This window comes from Podarcis melisellensis (genome assembly GCF_964234715.1).
Source record: "Podarcis melisellensis genome assembly, chromosome: 12".
NCBI classification, from domain to species: domain Eukaryota; kingdom Metazoa; phylum Chordata; class Lepidosauria; order Squamata; family Lacertidae; genus Podarcis; species Podarcis melisellensis.
In genome coordinates, this window is record NC_138544.1 from 37,913,934 (window position 1) to 37,935,979 (window position 22,046).

Consider the following 22,046-nt stretch of genomic DNA (forward strand, 5'->3'; position numbering starts at 1 on the left):
TGAAAGTGCAAGCAGATAAATAGGTACTGCTGCTCTGGTTCGCCAGAAGCAGCTTAGTCCTGCTGGCCACATGACCTGGAAGCTGTACGCTGGCTCCCTCGGCCAATAAAGTGAGATGAGCACTGCAACCCCAGAGTCGGCCACGACTGGACCTAATGGTCAGGGGCCCCTTTACCTTTACCTTACAACAATATCAGCATAAGGTAAATGTAAACTCGTTTCAGGGCAAAACTTGTCACATATAAACTGAATTGGCATGATCTCATGAGTAGATTGGTCCATCTCATCTTGTGAACACTTGAATCAGGCATGACAGTCTTTTTATTAACACCAATCTGAAGTCCATGCTCTGGCCCAATGAATAGCTAAATGGCCTGAACTGCCCTGGTCAAACTGAGGCCATTCTATGGCTACCACTCTCACAGAAAAATGGCCACTAGACAAAACAGCTGTTGGTCTGATGGAAAAAATGGTTTATTTTCCTTCTCTTGGGTAAAACAGAATAATAGAAATGAAGAGCTTTCTATTCTTTAACTTCTGTACTTATGAGTTACTTACTATGTTTGAGATGTTATGCTAGAGACATTGTCCTCTGACATCTGAGAACAAAACTCTCTAAAAGCAGTTTAAATATACTTCCCTTAGACAATTAAAAAATAATAATATGCACAATACAATAGACGCAGCATACCTTCAAAGGTCAACTTCAGTAATTCATACCATTAGCAAAATACATTGTAGCCCTTAGACACCAATCTATGTAAATAACAATCTATTTAAAAAACATCTTACTTGGGGGTTTACATTTCCCTCTCTCTGACCTGGATCTTTTTTTAAACACACATACACCCTCACCAGTCCTGATTTTATTTGTATGGAGGGAAAACAAGAGATAAATGGTCATAAATATCCATACTTTGAGTACCTAGAAAAATATATTCTTCCCATACCTCCTCTTTTCGTAATATGTTGGATACTATGAATGCAGAATGGAAGTAACTTATATTGGTACTGATTTTAATTTTTAATTTTTGCATAAACAACTAGGAATATGTCTGAGCAAGTTTGTTTTCATGCACTACTTGCTGGGCTTGAAGAAATGCACTGGTTCAGGGGACAAATTCTGACAACTAAACTCATTGTATTTCCCTTTTGCTCTTTCATTTTTTTTACCTTGTGTTAATAATAATTGGCTTGATCCAAACATTCCCTTCAACTGACAGAATGCATCTTCCATCAAATGAGTCTTTCCATTAAAGGAAGGAAACCTTTGGACCCAACCCTATAATACTATAAAGTTATTCACCAGTATTATCTTGTAATCCTTACAACAGCCCTTCAGTATTTGCAGATAAGGAACTGAGGTTCTCCACATTTGCAGATAAGGAACTGAGGTTGAGTGAGAGTGACTTAAGTAAGGCCAGCTTGTGGGAGAAGTGAGATTTGAATCAGGGGCTTTCCTGGTTCAAAGCTCAGCCTCTAATCCACTACACCACACCAGCTCTCACCAGCTCCTAAAAAGCTTAGGAACATCTAGCAAGTGTTTTGTGATCCAATGACTATTAATTAGAAGTGATAAAGTAAGACAGCAGTGCAACTGATATAATTTTTTTTAAAGAAAACATTGGGAAATAATGGTTTTGTATAGCGGGAAGACAAAGTTTCTCAGGTGGATGCCATGCTTCAATTACTGAGTAAATCCTTGAGTTATATTCACAAAGCTAGAAATTTACTAAATATCTAATAATCTTTTTCTTGAACTAAGCCTCTGGAAAAAATCACATTCTTTGCCAGTCAGGTCCCAAATCCAAGCCACAATTCATGAAGTAACCCCTACCACCAATCCATTATACCAGAGATGGAAAACCTGTGGCTGTCCAAATGTGGCTGGACTCCAGTTCCCTTCATCCCTGGCCAAAACATCTGGAAGGCTACATATTTGCCATCCCTGCACTGAACCATTACACATAAAGGGTACAATTATATGTCATTGCAAAGTTCTCAGGACAGACCCTTGCAACAACAACAACAAAATAGATATATGTGTTTTGAAGACAGTGCTTTGAAGACAGTAATTTCTATACAAACAGTGTTAATACAAGGGGAAATAGAAAAGGTTGGAATTAACAAATTAGAAAATGCACTCTAAAATTGTTTCTAACTGTGCAAAAAGGCACAGCTATTGTCATGACTTGGAGATCATTCACAACTGGTAGTTTGGGAGGACTAACATGAATTGGGACTATGGATGAGAGAAAATGAAAGATTCAGGGGAAAATACAGTAGACAGCTGTGTGTCAGGAAGTTTCCGGCATTAAGTACAAGATACGTTTTGTTTAAGGCTGCCAGGCAGTTGTAAGCAACTTCTGAGCATGTCATTTATCACAACAACAAAAGATTTGTTCCGTTAACTTGGATTTTTAATTACTCGGACCTTAACACCAAGGTATAACCTCTTACAATTTCAAAGTCACACAATAAAAAATACCAGCTGCTTTGTGATTAAAACTTAAGTGGGAAATGCAGCCTACTGTAAAGGCAGAAACCTATCTGGGAGCTAATTAATAGAAACCTTTACATGATTACAAGCACCAGGTTTCCACCAACAAGTTTGTTTTTCTATATCTGTTTAAGCAGCACACTTTGGGAACTCAGTGCTTCTTGGACTTGTTAGAGGAATTGTGTGTTGACTTCCAGAAAGGAGCACTGATTGTTACATTAACAGGGAAGTAATGAAGATGTGGTCTTAAAAGTACGTTTGTAAAGCTTAAGTAAATCAAAATAAAGCTCAGAAGTACTAACGGTGAGTATTAATTAACAAACTCAATGTAATTTGCTGGAAGCATTCCAGTTTTCCCAGTTCTCTGAACAGTACCATACATCCAACCATCGTCAATTGGTTGCACATTGATGATGTAGTCACCATCCCTGAATGAAACTTCATCTTCGTCTTGGGCACTATAGTCATACATTGCTCTATATGTTCTCTGTGAAAAGAAAGGAGAGGGGAGTCCATTAAACACAATTCACAGACCTTCCAACAAACCAGTCTCTACAAACCTACATTATATGTCACCAGCAATGCGGGTTGTATAGATCAGCAAACTTTCAAATTGCAAAGAAATTATTCTTCATGGAACTAGGGATAGTCTTGAGTATGCAGCCCTGAATGTTAGAAACACTTTTGAAATATGCATTGTCACTTGCCTGGTCGTCATAAAATAAGCGAAGATATCCATATTTGGGGAGAATACCATTGGTATGAACTGGCACTTAAAAAGCACACAATATACCACACCAATTACACGTCACAATGCTCTATATCAGGCAAATTCAACGATCAACTATATTTGAGGAGGATTTTCACCCTTTTCCTGCCATTAATTGTATATAACCACACATATTACACATAGATATCTACACAATCGGAGTGGGAGGTGGGGAGAGAGATAAATTATTGTTGAGGAGGTTTTTAGATATTCACCATAAAGATGTGGTCACGTTTGCTAGCTAAACTTAGTGATCAGTCAGGGAAGACAGTATTTCAAAATCTATTCTTAAGCGACCACAATTTACTAAACACATTTATGCCAACCTAAGTATGGGAGAATCACCTGTTGGGAGCCACCCAGATTGGCTGGGGCAACCCAGTCACATGGGTGACATTTATTTTTATATTTATTTATTTATTTATTTATTTATTTATTATTATTATTATTATTATTATTATTATTATTATTATTATTATTATTCCACCCAAGATTCTATGAGCTTGTCCACACTTCTGCTTGTGCAGCTGCTTAAACCTGGTTTTTCTGCAGATATTTGTTCCAATTCAGCAGTAAAGAGTGGGTTTTCCCAGGGAAAATGGCAAGACAAATGAAAAACTGCTCAGATCCATGCCAAAAAAGTATGAGAAAAGTGGACGTATGGATGGGTCCTATGATGCATTTTGCGATGGAAATGCTTACAGCAATATTTCATTGTTTACAGAAAGCTTTTAACTGAGAGTTTGAAGATCCAAACAATTTTACACATTTATTCACTGCCGTTCAAAGCAGTTTATGGTAGGTTTTTGGTAGTGTTTTAATCCATCATTCTTCATCAAGATGAGATTGTGTGGGTTTTTTTAAGTGTCAGTTTCCAGCCATATGCCAGAAACATCAAGAGATATTTGGAATATCAAATACTGTATTAGAAGGCGTGGGAATGCGATTCTTTAGTGTATCTTATGATTCTGGGACAGCCTTTGCCAACCTAATGCCCTCCAGACGTTTAGGAATATGACTCCTATCAGCTCCAGGCAGCATAGCCACACTGTGAAAAACTTCTAAAACTTTTTAGAACCTTATTATGATCTGGGTGTAACTGAGAAACAAAGCTCAAAGTTCTACATGTAATTACATAAGGCAGCTGTCAGGGGAAATCTCCAGCATAATTCAATTACAATGTAGTAATTTAGCTACTGCATAGATTGCAATATGTAATTGAGATTTGTACTCCTTTAAGGTCTTAAACAGGTCCCTTACACAAAAAAAATTAAGTTTGCTCAGGTTAAGTTTAGAGAACATGTTTATAGCCCATGTGAAAAAGTGCAAGATAAAGGTGTTTTTTTTAAGACAGGCTCAGTTATAGAGGAAAGAGGGGAAATAATTGTGTTTGCAGGAGAGAGGCTGCTGTGAAAAGGATTAATTATTTAACTCAATACTCACCAAGGTAGCTGAATGTGGCTGTGAATGCATCGATCTCATAGACGACACGCTAGTCTGGTGCATGTAACCATATCCTTGGGGCTGACTTTGTTGATATGCCCCCGGAAGTACAGGGGCTGCATGGCAAAAGAAACATTAATGAATTACTACATACTACTGCTATGGTCATTCATTAAGTGAAGTGATGCTTTCTTCTCCCTCTACAACATCTGCAGGAGTTGGTTTCCTCAGTAGGAATTGGAGTAAGCAGAAATAGCTTCTGTATACACAAAAAAAGCTTGTCTTAGATAGAAAAACAAACTTTAAAAATTAGTGGGGGACTCGCCAAGCACACACTGACACCCCAAACTTGGCAGATGCAAGGAAAAGTGTAATTTACTCAAGGTTATATCTGAATCAAGAGAAAAGCAGCACAAATTTGCCCTGTAAGAGTGAACAAAAAAAATCAACAAAAACAAAGTTAAATGAAAACATTCTATAGTTAATGTCACATAGCACATTGTGTTGTCTACAATTCCACTTCAAAAGAGCTGCACCCCCTTGACTTTTTTATTCTATGAAGCAGTACTTGTTTACTATCTATGGCTACATACACCAACATGAAAATCAAAGGTTGGTAGATTTGGTCCTGGCCTCACAACCTTCCTACATCTTGCTGATGTAGGACCCAGAGAGTCACAAGAGGTGCATTCACACCTCTCTTCGCAGACAGAGTTCACTTCAGCAGTAAAGGAAATTACTTCTGTGCTGTCTACACTACAAACGCAGTGGGCAGCAAACAACTCATATTCACTTTGGGACCAGGGTTTTGCTAAAACAGAAAGACATACAATCCTTCTACCAAACAAGCAATTTTATTAACCTAGAACACAACAATGGACACAGATACAAGCTGCTATTATATTAGGTGGGGGGAAACAATTGTTATCAAGGGATCCAAAAGCACATCAAAAGGTTTCCAAATTCTCTGACCCAAAGTAGGATATCTGTTCCCGAGTTCTTTGGATGTAGGTTAAACCAGGGGTAGCCAACATAGCTACTTCCAGATGTTGTTGGACTCTGTTTCCATCATCCCTAAGCATTGGCCATATTGGATGGGGCTGGTGGGAGTTGGTGTCCAACAACATCTGGAGAGCACCACATTGGCTACCTCTGGATTAGATATTATGGAGACATGAGGATGCTGTCATTTGGGCACCAGTGGGCCCAGTCCTCCCCATTCCTGCAGAAGGATCTAGGTTGCCCTTCTAAAAGTGGAGTGACATTGTGTTGTGATTTTCTCTTCCTCCATTTGTTGACTGGGTAAAAACACACACAAAGGTGGCCAGTATATTGGTCCATATGAAACAAATGTCCTACATCTGCTGTTGGGTTATTGGGACCAACCAAAATGACACAAAATAGTAGCAATAGTAGCTTTTGAGTTGTGGAGAACATTTTATCAGGCAAGATGTTGCCCAAAGCAGCAGGAGTGGGGGACGGTGATGGGGAAGGACAAAAATTAGCCTGCATTTTATAGTCACGAGGTCAGGGAGAAAGATATCCCTGGCAAGGATATGTCTCTTTAAGACACACAACTTCTCTAGTATCATTTTCCTTTTAAGCAGGGATGTCATGTCTTCCCAAATACTTTTTCATCTGCAACCTGAGCAACTGATTGGAAGATGTGGATAAGTAGTGAAGCCGAGAAATTTATGCAGTAATGAACACTAATCTCTGTTTCCTATATGCATGCAAATCAGTATGTGCAACTCAGGCCCACATGCAGCTAAACTTACTGGTTGCACTGAACAATTATCACTCTAAAGAACATTTGCACAAGTGGCTATTATTTCTTTGCTCCCCACCTGCAATTCTTTACAGACCCAACATTCCGCTCCTGTACCCAAGACAACCCTATGTCTGTGAGTTATAGGCATTCAAAGGTTAGCTAGATCTTTCTTGTTTGTTTGTTTGTTTGTTTGTTTGTTTGTTTGTTTTTGAGGCGTCCTCCTGCCTTTTGCCTTTGATCGCTTAGACCTAATGAAAACTTTCTTAAACTTAGTAGGTCACACACTACATACATGTGCCCACAGGGATGTTGCAGGAAAGCAAGCAGTCCTGCTCCCAAAGAGATGCAGAGATGCTGGCTGAATGTTCCATTGCCCAGAGCAAATAACAGGCTCAGAGTACTCCTACCCGAGGGTGGAGGGTGGAGTCACAGGCAGCACTATACCTGGCCCCATCCTAAGGCAGCTCAGTAGGAAGGAACTGCTTGTCAATTCATCACAGTCCATTTTAACCTCAGTTCCAAAGAGGAGTTTGGCACAAAAAGTGGCAATCTTGCATCATGCGGTATAAGCTGCAGATAATACTACCAAGGATGTGTAGAGCCTTCCACATCCCAGTAGACTGCATAACGTCTAACCTTGATGCTAGGCAGTCAATGCTGGATTTGGTTCATGAAGAGTCCCTCGTGGTGGAGGGATCATCACTGCAGGTGTCCTTATTTAACCTTGCCCTATAGATATTATTTTATCTATTGCTCAAGACCTTTCTATCCCGCCTGCCTGAAGTCCTATTGACATTCCCATTCCGATGGTATAAACCTTGTGTAAAAAAAGAAGAAGAATTTTTAAAGATCGTTGGTCTTTCCAAGACAGAATACTTTACCATGCAAAACCTTTTTAATTATATGAGCTCTTTCCCCACGCAGTAAAATCTTCCCCATTTTTCCGAAAAATAACAAAGCCATTACAAATTGCTAGGTTTTTACACATGGTTAAATAAGCAAACAATAACAAAAGACTGCTGTATCATAAAAGCTCCTTGCTCCATTAAGTATGATTAAAAAGTGGTTTGGTTTTAATTATCTACTCGACTAGAAAATCTGATGGAATCTTAACTTTGCTTTTATGAGTTACTTTCTTTTCACTATGCATCTCAACAGGAAATGCACTGAAATGAACCATGAAGAATATATAATCTAATTGTATAATAGTTGCAAAATCATAAAGCCTGGAAAGTAACAATTTGAACAAAGAGATCCTTTGATCTACAAAACCATTCATAAAATATTCTAATATTAGAACCTACTAAACAGGCCAACTAGAAACCCTTTATGTTTCTGAATGGGGGAATGTTTGCCGCTTTATTACATAAATGCACACAGATTCCATTAGGCTGAGAAGTCTTGCCTACCCAACCCCTTTCGCTGATGTATAGGTAGCTCATAAAATATCATATACAAGATGCACCATCCATGGAACCACAATGCAATCACTACATTAATGGAAACACGTGTACTATTATATATATTCAAAATTCTGTGGTAGCCCCCCTAACTGTGAAAAGTTCTTTCAGGATGGTTTTATTCTCCTTAATTTCATTGCATTGTTGGTTTTTGGCACTTTTTATAATTTTGCAAAACATTTGATAGTGGCTGGATCTCTCATATATATATATATATATATATATATATATATATATATATATATATATATATATATGTATATATATATATATATATATATCACAACAAATGTCAACTACAACTGAAGAAAGGCATTCAGGACTTTACAGAAATGTAGTAAGCAAGATAACTCATTATGGGAGAGGACCTTCTTTTCAGATTAACACATTTATTTTAAAATTGGTGTTTCATAATAGAAAATACATAGTTTATCACTAAAGGGCTTGAACTTGGCAAATTTCAGAGACCAAAATATTAAATTCCAAATAAGAAACACATAGTTGTCAGATGCTAATGGGAGCGCTAAAGCTATTCAGTTTTAAGACAAAATACCTCCCTGAAATGACAAGGCATAGTTTAAATGGCCTGGAAATATAGTCAAGAAGAATAGAAGATTGCAATGAATATTTCATAGACATATTTAAGTGTAATGCAAAATCCACTTTAAAGCACAGACACAACAACAAGCATGCTTATTAAGCTCTCCATGTATATTCATTTACGGAAATGGTTGGCAACTTCGTTCAGAACACTGGCATGAAGATCGAGTGAGCTGGGACTTTGCCAACATATACCAGAATTCCAATAAAAGCATGCAAGAAACACGGGGAAGCCTGAACTATCAGTCTACAAGTCTACAAGTTGCCCTGTGATAATGTGTGTTAAGAATGTAAGGATGTGATTTACAGTGGAGCACAAACCTTTAATTTAAATGATCAGGGGCCCTGCAATTGAATACAATAGCAGAAAGCATAAAATAATTCAAGACTTGGGTACTTGCCCCTCTCAGTGACTTAGATGCTGTGTACTCCTACAAAATACCCAACACAATACAGCATACACACATAGACAGACAAACACTTATGGTATGGGTGTGTGGGTGTGGGTGGGTGTAGGACTGCTTGTAACACTGTGCTGGCATCCTAAATCAACTAAAACATTGCACCTCTTGCTGTGTAATAGCAGCACAAATCAGTCACATGGCAAAGACCATGAACACCTTTCAAACACAGTTGACCAAAACTATATTAGACAGCCCCGGTCTCTATGTTCTCCTCACACTTTCCAATGAGCTTGTACTTGGGACAAGGGCAATAAATAGATTGACCCCCTTCCTTTCCCCACCTCCCCACTTAAAGTCACATATTTGAAGTTATTTGAACTCTACACAACTGAAGTCAGAGGTGGACGAGCTTCATTAAAACAAAACAAAAATATTTTATTTAACAAGTATGTTAATAGCTAACCAAGAAGAGGCATTAAGACCTGTGAATCAAACACTGCATGCAAAAAACCAAACAAACCAAAATCTTACTGGCTATCTCAAGGGCTCTTTGACGTTAATAAAAATACATCTCTCACACAGCTGTTTGTTTACTGGGCAAACAAGGGTTGCTGAGTTAACCTGGAGATGTGCAAGGAAACAGGCACACTGTGACTGTTAATCAGAAGGGAACAGAGGACATCTATGGGTACCTCCTTCGTTAGATGGCCTTGTTACCTCACTGGAACAAGAAAACATAGAGCCCTCTGATTTGTCATCTCCAACGCCAGAAGTACTGGTAGAACGGAAATGCTGTTTACTGTAACGTCTTGCTTTTTCTACGAGGGGAAACACAATACTGCAGTAAATAGCTATAGGACAGATGAGTAAAGTAAGAGAGAGCTTCTTTATTTGTTTGTTTTTATTCAAATAACAGGACTGACAACTTGGGTACTTCCCATGCCAGCAACATCTTGTGCAAAGCTGCCCCAAGATACTAATAACTGGAATCCATGAGCTCACTAAAATGTGCAAGTAGGGAAAACTGTTCGCACAGGAATGCCGCTATTGGATTCTGGCTAGGGCCACGCAGTATTTCCCACAAATACTGGTACAGCTGCGACCAGTGGTGCCAACTTGAATAGAGTATTAGGAAGGCCAGGTAAGCCCCACCCCGCATAATCAATCACATGACGTGACTTGTGCACACCATTTGAATGGCAATGTCCGTCAACTTGGGGAGGGCAGCCCCCTCAAATATTTTATTGGTGGGGGTGAAGGGACCTTGGCCTCTAAGAGCTGGGCTCCTATGGCTGTGACATAAGACATTTTACTGCCCAAAGGAAATTGTGTTGCTTAGCCTTAAGAGGAACCATGCAGAAACTTGCTGGAATGTGGATTATAACTCCCCTATGATCCTCAGGTGAAGGGCGCTGTAGAATTTGTGTATGTGTGTAAAATTATGGCAGCAAGCAGATTATATTTAGTTATTCAGTTATTTAAAGGATACAGTGGATAGCTCATGGAGGCTATGTGCTGTCCTTTTTGAGATGTGGTTTTAAATGGTTTGCATTTAACCACAGAATCTAGGGAGCTGATAGAAAACCCACAAGACCTATCACCAACTTTAAATTGCATTCTGGATCTTTCTATAAGCCAAGCCATGTGATCCATAGCAAAAATTAAACTAACCATTGTCGTGATATTTAATAAATTTCATAATTGTAATAAACATCCAGTGCTTAAATTAGACAGTAGTGGGCATTAGATCTGCAGCCTTTAGGCCTGTCCAGACATCAGTAAATTGCCTCAGGAAACGCAAACATGTGGAGTAAACGAAGCCTCACTCAGTGAATTAGTGCACAGGCCAATGACAATTCACATGAATGCGGCCACCCCATTAAAAAATTGCTTCTGTGCTCACACAAATCAGTTCTGAAAAGCAGCAGCTACATCATTAGATGGGGTGGTCAAATATTACTTGACTACAATCAAGCACTGGAGAAAATCATGAGTTAAACAATACCCGAAAGCATATGTAGACTCCTAGACTGAATATTATCTTCCAAAGGGTCAATGTCGAAGATGGAGCCAGGATCTGTGCGCCAAACTTTGAGGTCTTTCCCAAAAAGAAACAGTAAGACAATTGGGGGAAGAAAGTAAAAGCACAAAGATGTTATCAGGGAAGACATAAATAATCCCTGGGGGGCAATGGAGATGGGTTTTACCATGGATTTGACCATGGGAAAAATAACATTTGAAAAAGTGTGAGATATGATTTGTGGCTTCATAGTTTTATAAATACTATCCAACATTGCAGAAATAACTTTACGAGATTCTTAGTGTGTTACTGAAGGAAAAGAATAAATGCATCTCATTTTCATTTCAATGCACAGGTCAGCACTTATAGTTTGCAAATAAAAATAATACGACTTTTCCAACAATAAAAATCTCATCATACCAGGTATTAAAATCATGGAGCTGAATTCCTTTTCTGCTAATCTACGTGAAAAAGTCAAATGGCAATTTCTTCTGTGATTACTTTCATTTTTTAAAAAGAAAGTTAAGAATGTTAATAATTGGCTGCTCATATTAACAATTTAAGTACTTTTTATATTGTCTCTCTCTCTCTTTCTTTACCTTTCAGCCTTTGTAGAGCAAATTAATGTTTGATTAAAATACCTTTCATCTTATCATCTGTTCTGTTAATTACTATACTCATTACTTCAGAGGTGACTGCAATCAGGAATTCTGCGGCAGACAATTATCGCCTGATAACCCAAAACTGACCTATCATTTTAATCTTAAGAAGGAACTGCATATGAAACAAAGGTACAAAACATCAAATACAGATAACACTGCAACTAGACAGAACAAGATAACTAGATAAGTAAATAAATAACAGAGCAAGATTATTCTGCAGAGCTGGCCCACATAATATATTTGGGTCAGTAAAGCACAGAGTAGAAACTTACCCACAATTATTCCAGGTCTCCTGTCCATTTCAACTATATGTGGGTGGACGCCTTTGTAGGCAGCATCACTAACCACCTGGGTGTTTCTTCTCACCCGTTCAGTCACAGGATCGTCCACTATTGGAGTGAAACCTCTGCCTTTCGTCTTCTCAAAATCTTCATGGTATTTGACCTAGAGCGGGGTGAGAAGATTATTAATTTCTAGTCCAATGACAAGGTGTATTGAGAGCTGTGGAAGATAGGCATTGTCACCATTATTTTTCTTGGGCACTGACATTTTTGCTTATTTCAGGCTGCTAACCACTGTCATGCAATTGTTCCTTGCCGCTAGAAGGCCCAATAGAAGTGCAATTCCCATTGTCGTCGCTGGTTTGGTTTTTTTAAGGTAATTACTTTTTGTATACAGATAAAAAGACGCATGCAGTCTGTTGCATTTAGTGTTACATTCACATGCAAATGATGGTGCTAAACCCTTCAAAATCATCTTACATTTCATTCAATTTCAGTTGTAGAAAGCACAAGTGCTCCATATCAATACGTTAGGATAAAATTTCAAATTAGTATGACTTTTCAAGGTATTACAGATATCGATATGCTTTTTAAAAGCCTCCCTCCCCCCATTCCTCACATACGGTCATATACACAGCACACTCACACATACACAATCCTTCAGGCAAAGGCAATCAGAGCAACCAAATTCAGAATTCCACTTGCACACACAAATCAAAAACATGCACAGGCACAAGGCAGTGTGTGTGTGTGTATCACCCTCTCCAGTTAAAATCTGCAATGCTGGAACAGAGAGGAACCACGTGAAGTGTCTTTAAGAAGCCACACGAGTGAATGGTTAGGGAAGTCGTTTTATTAGTATAGCAATATGCAACATTTAAATGCAGTTAGCAAACCCCCACCCCAAGAACCACTGTGTAAGTGGGAAAACTCAGTCCAGACTTTAGTGCATCGTGCTAGTTACCTAGATTAATGAAGGGTTCAATCCAATCCAATCTACAGCTACTGCTCTTCAGAACACACTAGCTATGTGAAAAATGTACCCTACCATTGAGATGTTGTTTTGTGTCTCTTTGACATGCCTCAGCTCAGGTGTGTCTAGAATCATACTAGGTCTACCTTTCATCTGTTGCTGATCTCTGCTGTACTTGACCTGCAAAAGACAGCACATGGATTTTTCAAGTGTGCACAACTTGACAGGAAAATCATGCTTAATGTCACGCGCAACTGATATTCTTTTACCATTCTATCCCAAAATGTATAGGCATTGTGGAGATGCGGTAATGCGCATTGCACTGGTCTACCCATTCAAAGTCATCGGCCTTCACTACAATTCGTAACCGACTAGTTAATAATGCATGATACAAAAAATGTAAGATTGTACTTTAGTAAACATTGGCAAAGTCATTAAAAAACAAAGTGGAGAAATAAGAAAAACACACATGAAACTGCTTCATTATTAGCAGTCACTAGGCCAAACGGATAAATACACATTTCTATAGTACTCTTAAAGATTCAAAATTAATTTATTAAGGACATGATTTGTTAAGGGCATGATGCACTCATCACAGAAAGGTTAAATTCTTTAGTAATCCAAAACAATAAAAAGAAACAAGGAAAAACAAAGGACTTGCCGAGCTGATAATTTCTTGATTCTTCTTGACTCTCTCCATCTCAGGAGTGACACTGACAGCAGTTGCTTTACCAGGTTGCACTTTATAGTAAGCCTATTAATTTCAGATATATATAAATAACATTGCAACTGAACAATGATAAATAGGGCACCTGGTGTTTAAATTCCAAATGTTCTAATTAGTTTGGTATTTAAAGCTGTATGCTGAAGCATAACGTAATTATTTCTTTGTATTTCATTGGTAAAATATGTGCATAGAGAAGCATTACTAACTTAAACATAATTTGCTCTAAGGTATATTAGTGCTACTGCTGCTGTACAGTCTCCATTTGGTTCAACAGGGATTTTTACTGCAGTTACAGGGCTGGTGCACAAAAGGGAAAGGAAGTTTAAAAACTGACACATAGTCCCTAAAATAGATCAAACAATAGATCTATTCTCTTTCGACAATATTAAGTGCAGGTTGGGAATTTGTTTCATTTCAGCGTTTACGATATAAAGTCAAACATTCTGATGAAGTCAGAAGGATATCATAAGAAGTTGCAAAACTGGGTGTTAGACTGAGACTCCTCAAGAAGTACTGCAGAGACAGAAATATACAAGAAAAAGGACACTTCATGCATATAAAATCAGGGGATAGAATCGTAGAACTGCAGAGTTGGAAGGGACTACGGTGAGAATCTAGTCCAACCCCCTGGAATGCAGGAATCTTTCACCTAATATGGGGCTTGAACCCAGGACCCTGAGATTAAGAGTTACATGCATATATTAAGAGGCTGGGCTTTTCTTCCCACTTTCTAAATAGCTCCTGAATTGGGAGAATGAAAGAAAGGGAGAGTGCTTAACTCTTCCTGTGTCCGCTGCTTCTTTGCTCCAAAGGGTTTGCCCCCAGGGTTTCAAATGCAGGTGGGCTGGGGAATCTGACTGATGCTGAATTATGATATATTTCACTTGGAATGTCAGTTTTATAGTTCTATTTTTGTTTTTTGTTTTTTAGAACAGTGCATTTCCACAACAATAACAACAGCAATAATAAAAATTTGCACCAAGGGGCATCTGTTTTTAAAAAAACTTACTGCGCTAATATTTTGCTGGTTTTTCTTTACTCGTTCAATCTCTGGAGTCTCTGTTACTGCTGTACCAGCTCCTATCACTTTCTTGTACAATACCTTCATTGAACAATAGAAAAATAATTATGAAGGTATGCTTCCTGGCACAAGTTTGCAACAACAGGCAATGTTCCAAATACTAAAGTATACCGCCTCTGTTGTTTTAGCTTCCCATAAACTAACTCAATCACCACAAGAACTAATAAACTCATTTTCTTTACTGGAACCTCACATGAAAAGAGTGCACATTGGGAAAGGCCATAACAAATAGCATTTGATATCCACAGTGATATCCACAGAGGTATAAGGTTTAATTGTCCTGGCTCTTAGCATCTGATAAAGGTTGAGCACTTTCCTTTATACCTGTTCTTGTAGCCCTTTAAAAATAGTGCAAGACTACCCTCACCTCCATCACAGCATCCCATCACTTAAAGACTAATAAATTTATTATAGTATAAACCAACAATGGAGTAGAGTACACTTCATACTTTCTCTGGTCCATAAAAGCTTATGCCATAATAAATTTGGCTGCATTGAATTAAATGGGGTTTAGGTCCACATAACTGTGTAGAAGATTGCAGTGCTCAAAAAAAATTGTTGTATTGCTACCTTTTCCCACAGTACTGTGAAAATTATTATTGCAGTTATTATTATTTATTAAACTTCTATACCGCCCTTCATCTGAGGATCACAGGGCAGTTTACAATATATATAAAAAAATTACATATCATGATAACAAACAAAAACAAAACAAAAACAATAACCCCCCCCCAACAGGAGTGGTACAACCTTTATCAACGAGGGTATGCAACTGGCTTGGGGACAATGAATGGTACATTTTTCATTGTGCCCTGGGATACAAGAGAGTTCATTTGATGTTGAACTTTGTTAAGAGTTTCCCTTAAAATTTGGGCTGTTGCTACTTACAGCACTGATATTTCTCTGTGTGTTTTTAATTCTCTCGATTTCAGGAGTGTCTGGAACAGCAGAGTAGGAGCACAGCATCTTCTCTGCTTCATCTTTGTACTTTTTCTACAAAATAGAAAGCCCAGCCAGATGGGTGGGGTATAAATAATAAAATTATTTGTATTAGTGTCAAAATAAGTATGTATGTATTAAGCAATTAAACAACTAAATAGGCTTAAATATGTGTAAGCCTACTTTATTGTCGCTTCACAATTCCTATACCATGGCAAACTGGGCCTTAATATAACTCAGAATTAAGGTCTGTATCTTTTATTATTTTTATTTTAGCATCCACACATTAAAATAAATGCACTGCCATAAGAAATATGCATACTTATTAAAAAATAAGACTCATATCAGAACAAAACGAACAACCCTGTGCGCAGCAGGACACTTCCGAACTGCAAGCAGCACTTAATTACTCTTCATTCCCTACCCACCTGGCTGGCTATTTCAGAAGCTTTCTTTGCTCGCTGTATCTCTGGGATATCTGAGCCCACCTGCATTCCCTTCCCTTTGATTTCAGTCTCCAGGTCCTTCATATATTCTTTCTGTAAGAAATGGAACGTTAATGAATTCTTAGACATACAATATCTTTAGCCTTTCATACCCATACAGCTGGAATAATTCATGTGTGCTGCTTTCAAAAAGGTATGCTTGCAACACAAACTAGATTTCTGATGCCTGGCTGTGCTTCTGTCAGATTCAGTTTTTATTATTTTTCTATACTTCCTGCTTTCAAAAGGATTTCGTAAAAAAAAAAAAAAAAAAAGTTTAAAAGCCCATTGTATTTTACTGTAAATGTCATTGAAGCAATGCATTCTGCACTAACCTGGCTTGCAATTTCATAAGCTTTCTTTGCTCGTTGTATATCAGGAGTATCCATGCCCACCTGCATGCCTTTCCCTTTAATTTCCATTTCTAGATGTTTCTTGTATTCTTTCTGTGAAGGACAGATCAGGAAATACTCAGATCTACAGCAGCTGAAGCTTTTATACAGATCCTGCTTTAATCTGCATGCTTTTATTAAATAGCACCCATGAAGGTCAAATTGTCCCTTTATACTCTCAGAACATTGACTCTGTCTGTAGGAGATACTCAGATATATCTGATGTTCCTTAAGGAAGAAAATCATTTAACAAAAATGCTTCTTTTTAAAAATAATAATAATCTCTGTAGTATTTTATTTCAGGTTGCTCCTGTTTTCACTGCCCCGAATCAATGGATAAATTCATATAATTGAGCATTATAGATAATAGATGTAATTCAGAAAGGACTAAATTCATCTGTCACAAGATCCACTCACTAGTTTAAGGTTTGAGCATTTATGTCTTATAAATGCTTACCACTGATTTTGACATTCAATGCAAATGGAGGATGAAAAGCCCCTCCTCTGTTCTTCTACAGGTAAGTTATCAATGAAAGTTTACCACCACAAGTCCTTGGCTCCCTGTTTAGCCCACAAACCAATTTCCCCAAAACCACACCTAATCATCCCACACCTGACATCGTATGTAGGATCAGGTGCGAAGTAGGTGGACATGCAGCTGAAGACACAGTTCCCTGTAGAAAACAGGACTGAACTCCCAGAACATCAGCCAACATGCAGGTGGTTTAGTCTTGCTGGGTTTGGGTATGTGAGCAATTTCATATGATGCCCCACAGTACCCTCACCAGAACCTTACAGCCAACAGTACTAAAGCCCTTCCAAAAAAAGACCCAACTTGGAATCTAGTCTAACTGGGGTTCAGACCTGGTTTGGTATGGAAACTGACTTGGTCACCCTGTACAATGATCTGTATCAGGAGAGAGCTGAGAGTGTAGCTCTGTAGATTCACCTACATGCCTTTTGATGCCATCAGCCATGTTATTTTTCTGGGGTCTGAGCTGAGTATTAGGGGAACCACATTGAAGTGATTCCACTCCTGCTTGGGTGGCCAGATCCAGATGGTGGTTCTTGGGGAGCACTGCTCAGCTCTGTGAGGTTCTGCAGTTTGGGGTTTCGCATAGATCAGTTCTATCCCCAATGTTGTTTAACATCTATACAAAACCACTGAGTGGGGTCACACAGAGTTTTGGAGTTCATTGTCACCAGTATGCAGATGACACACCACTTTATTTCTCCTTTCTATCTTCTGCAGGTGAGGGAGTGGATGTACTGAATCAGTTCTTGGCTCTGATAATGGGCTGAATGGGTGCTGATAAAGTGACATTTAATCCAGACAACAATGAGGTGCTGTTAGTGAGTCGTTCCTCTGTTTAGCTGAGTGGTGTGCAGTCTGCTCTAGATGGAGAGACACTCCCTCAGAGGACCAAGTTCATAGCTTGACGGTTCTCCTGGACCCCACCCCCCGCTGTCCCTTAAGGCACAGGGGGCCATGGTGGTCTGCCTTCCACCAGCTTAGGTTGGTGGTCCAACCCCATCCATGACAACTTTTGGAATTCACACTCAGTTTTGCAAGAGTTGAATATTTTGGTCTAAGGTCACACTTTACATTTAAAGCACACCACTTCAACAGTCATGGCTTCCCACAAAGAATGCAGTGGTACCTCAGGTTAAGAACTTAATTCGTTTCGGAGGTCTATTCTTAACCTGAAACACCACTTTAGCTAATGGGGCCTCCTGCTGCCACCACACCACCGGAGCACAATTTCTGTTCTCATCCTGAAGCAAAGTTCTTAACATGAAGCACTATTTCTGGGTTAGCGGAGTCTGTAACCTGAAGCGTCTGTAACCTGAAGCGTATGTAACCCGAGGTACCACTGTACCGGGAACTGCAGTTTGTTAAGGGTGCTGGGAATTGTAGCCCTTTGAAGGGTCGCCTTACAATTCTCGGTACCTTTAACTTCAGCTTTAACTTCAGGCAAAGCCACGGATGTTAAAGAGGTATGAGAGTGCTTTAAATGTATGGTGCAGATGGGACACCAGACCAAAATGCTCCACTCTTGCAAAACTGAGTATAAATTCCAAAAGTTGTCATATTACCTTATATCATGCTATAAAGCATACAGTTCCATTTCAAGAAGCATTTTAAACAAACCTGGCTTGCAATTTCAGATGCTCTCTTGGCTCGCTGTATTTCAGGAGTATCTGTGCCAACCTGCATCCCTTTCCCTTTAATTTCAGTCTCCAGGTCTTTTTTATATTCTTTCTGTGCACACAAGAAAATATATATCAGGGTCTATTTGAAACAGAATGGGTGGGAGAGAGCGGAACACCTTTAAATGATACACATTGCATATTCAAAACCTTTGCCCTCAAAGACCAATTTACAATTTAGGCAAATGGTTTCTCTCTGCAGCGGAGTTCTTGCACACCTACAAAATGAATAAATGTGTCAGAGTGTTTAGAAGGCTTGCATATTAAACACATGGTCAAACCCTTTAATAATGGTGGTTTAAAATTCTGTTGAGGTACTGAGTTACATGGGGAGTTTTCAGCAATGTTTTCTTTTTTAAAAAAAATGTTTTTAGTATACAAAGAACGCTTCCTAATTTAAATAGCCTCTGCTATTGACTTGGGGATTACCAAGTGATATAAAATATAAATAATTAATTCAAAATATACATTTTATTTTCAGCGGGTCCTAACACATCCTAATTCTCTAAATAAGCACATATATTATTAAAAGTGTGTTGGAAGGTGTGTTGAGTTAACTGCTCTAGAATATTTATTTGTACACTGGGGTAGACACATAAGCTGGGGTTGAACTGGGCCACTTCTATTTAGACCTTAAATTAAAATAATCAGAGGAGAATGCCTATGGGGAAGAAACTAATTTAACTGTATAACTATAGCCATTGGGTGACCCACCATTGCCTAAGGAATTAGGGCACGCCTCCCTAGCCTGTCCTGACTCCTGGGCCCCCTAAAGGTGAGAAGGAAAGACTTACCCCATCACCGCCACCCCAAGACCGCAGAACCACAAGTGGATGAGAGAGTTTGGCCTCAGATGAGGCCCCCTCCCAGCCCCTGAACCTAAGAGTCCAGGAAATGAGCCTCAGTGCCGACCCATCAGCTGAAACATGCCAAAAGGACTTCACCAGGCTAAACCAAACTACCATATTTTTTGCTCTATAAGACTCACTTTTTCCCTCCTAAAAAGTAAGGGGAAATGTGTGTGCATGTTATGGAGCGAATGCAGGCTGCGCAGCTATCCCAGAAGCCAGAACAGCAAGAGGGATTGCTGATTTCGCTGCGCAGCGATCCCTTTTGTTGTTCTGGCTTCTGAGATTCAGAATATTTTTTTTCTTGTTTTGCTCCTCCAAAAACTAGGTGCGTCTTATGGTCTGGTGCATCTTATAGGGCGAAAAATACGGGATTTCTTTTCCTGCACCAAAACTGCCAAAAGCAACCAAATCAAGAAGATTAACCTATTTAAACAACACAGCAGACCATATAGCACTCCATCCCACTATTCAGTGTGAAGTAGGGAAAGAAAACCAATCTGCGATCCAAAATGCAGATTGGGAGAAATCCCTAGCAAAGACCATGAAACAGGGAGGGAGGGAAGGTGCTGTTGCAAAAAGAAAGCTGGAGGGAAGGCAGCTTGTCCCTTCAATAAGGATCAAGCCCTGACCCATTCCTCAGACCACCTTGGAAATGCAAGGATTTTCCTCCTCTGACTCTCTTGCCCAATGGCTCGTAAAGCCACCCATCCTTCTAGGAACCATCTCGGACTTTTGGCTGAATGTTCTGGCACCCCGACAGACAAAGCAAGGCCCATTAAGTTCAATGGACTTACTCCTATGTAACCTAATATGCCTTTGGCAATACAAAGCTACATTGCCAAAGAACTCTATCGTGTTATGCCTTCCACATCGTTTCAAAAACAGAATGTGCTGCATTAGATTTCTACAATGATTTTCAATAAACAGAATAATTTCTATATATATTTGCTTAAATGAGAACAATACAGAAAGTGTTTCTGAAATTCAGCTTTATTGCTCTTCTTGTGCCGGATGTGCCAATTAATTGCTAATTCCACCAAGCCATAAAAGATGCAAAGGAATAATTTTAAATGTTTTGCTCTACTGACCTCACTAACAATTTTAGATGCTCTCTTTGCTTTTTGAACCTCAGGAGTTTCAGAGATGAGCTTAACTCCTTTCCCCTTTATTTCATTTTCCAGATCTTTTCTGTATTCCTTCTAAAAAAAATAAAAAGTTGGAAACAGTTTCAAAGCATGGACTTTTTCATAGACTCTAAAAACTAAGCAGATGTGTCATTGGGCGCTTTGTGAAGGGCTCACTTTCCACGACATTAATAACCTTTACTAACATAACCTACCTCATTTAGTATCTGAGCTGCATTTTTCACTCTAATCAACTCTGGCGTATCTTCAAACACTGTCAGTCCTTTTCCTTTCATCCCTTCTTCCAAATCTTTTCTATACTCTTTCTGAAGGTTTGAAGGAGAAGGGGGGAAAAAGGTTTCTCAGCTTTAAATCGTGAGCAAGATCTTGAAAAGGAAAAGTTCTTATTAAATATTTCAAGGAATACTTTGAAAATCTCTATAAAATATGAATTAGATAGTGCACATTTACCATAGTTAAAATAGAATTGGGAAATCAAAAGATAGGATGCACCAAGAATGAAAAGATTGTAATCTTTACTTGCTCCTGGGAGCAGGAGAACCACATTCTTCTTTTTATACAACTAGTTCCTACAGATACTTTATAAAACTGTAAGAGCTTCCGCTATGGATGGTAGGTTTTTTTTTTTTTTTCAGATTACAGACAAGTAAATGACCCTGTCACTCAAGTTCTGCTAATGCTATCATTATTCACAAAGGTGCAGTAAATGCAATGCAAAAGGCACTTATCCACAAATCAGAGTTACATAGCATGATGAGTACTTGTGATTGAAATGAACATGTAGAAAGATATCACACTAATGCTGCAGAAAACATAACCCAGAGTTACATCAGTTTATGACACTGTCTCCAGAAGATATGTGTTCCTCCTTGATTGACAAACCAAGAGGTATTGTTTCAGTTTATCTCCAGGTATCTTTGAAGCTTCAAGTCAATTCAGGCATGACACCAAACAATCTTTAATGAAGCCTAAGGATGACTTGGCGTGATTATCTGACAGTGGCAAGTCATCGTTTGTGGTTGGCCAGCAAACAAGAATCAGAAACCATGGTTTTAAGTGAGTTGGCAACCTCACTTAACTGTTGTGCTAACCGGGGCTTCACTCACCCTGTCATGTGTGCAAGCAAGTGGGCAGGCAAGCAAATTAGGAGGGTAGCTGCAGCAACAAGGGAACATGAGAAAGCATGTCTGTGTCACCAGCCTGCCCAATGGCAGGCTTGCTCACTCAGCTGGCATGCTCACCCACAACTCTAGCCTGCATGTTTTGCTCGCTTGCTCCATCCGCTGTTGTCACACTGCAGTACTGTGGCTACGCAAACTGCATCACAACAAC

At 39.0% G+C, this 22,046-nt stretch overlaps 1 protein-coding gene across 10 annotated transcripts in view; it reads right to left on the reverse strand.

Annotated features, from left to right (window-relative positions):
* Positions 1-226: 226 nt before the first annotated feature.
* Positions 227-22,046, reverse strand: part of NEBL (nebulette) — a 131,444-nt gene continuing 109,624 nt past the window's right edge. For 2 of the 10 annotated variants that reach the window (XM_081931577.1, XM_081931575.1), the window contains exons 15-28: positions 20,909-21,019; positions 20,658-20,768; positions 18,660-18,770; positions 16,451-16,561; positions 16,059-16,169; positions 15,580-15,684; positions 14,620-14,712; positions 13,545-13,637; positions 12,959-13,063; positions 11,902-12,073; positions 10,953-11,045; positions 9,640-9,765; positions 4,713-4,828; positions 227-2,987 (exon numbers count right to left, since the gene is read on the reverse strand). In XM_081931577.1, the coding sequence (XP_081787703.1) occupies positions 2,811-2,987; positions 4,713-4,828; positions 9,640-9,765; positions 10,953-11,045; positions 11,902-12,073; positions 12,959-13,063; positions 13,545-13,637; positions 14,620-14,712; positions 15,580-15,684; positions 16,059-16,169; positions 16,451-16,561; positions 18,660-18,770; positions 20,658-20,768; positions 20,909-21,019 (1,635 nt within the window). In that variant the 3' untranslated portion in view covers positions 227-2,810. Of the gene's footprint in view, positions 2,988-4,712; positions 4,829-9,639; positions 9,766-10,952; positions 11,046-11,901; positions 12,074-12,958; positions 13,064-13,544; positions 13,638-13,676; positions 14,124-14,619; positions 14,713-15,579; positions 15,685-16,058; positions 16,170-16,450; positions 16,562-18,659; positions 18,771-20,657; positions 20,769-20,908; positions 21,080-22,046 lie in introns of those variants that run through there. The other 8 variants (XM_081931579.1, XM_081931578.1, XM_081931581.1 and 5 more) reach the window with 7 other exon arrangements.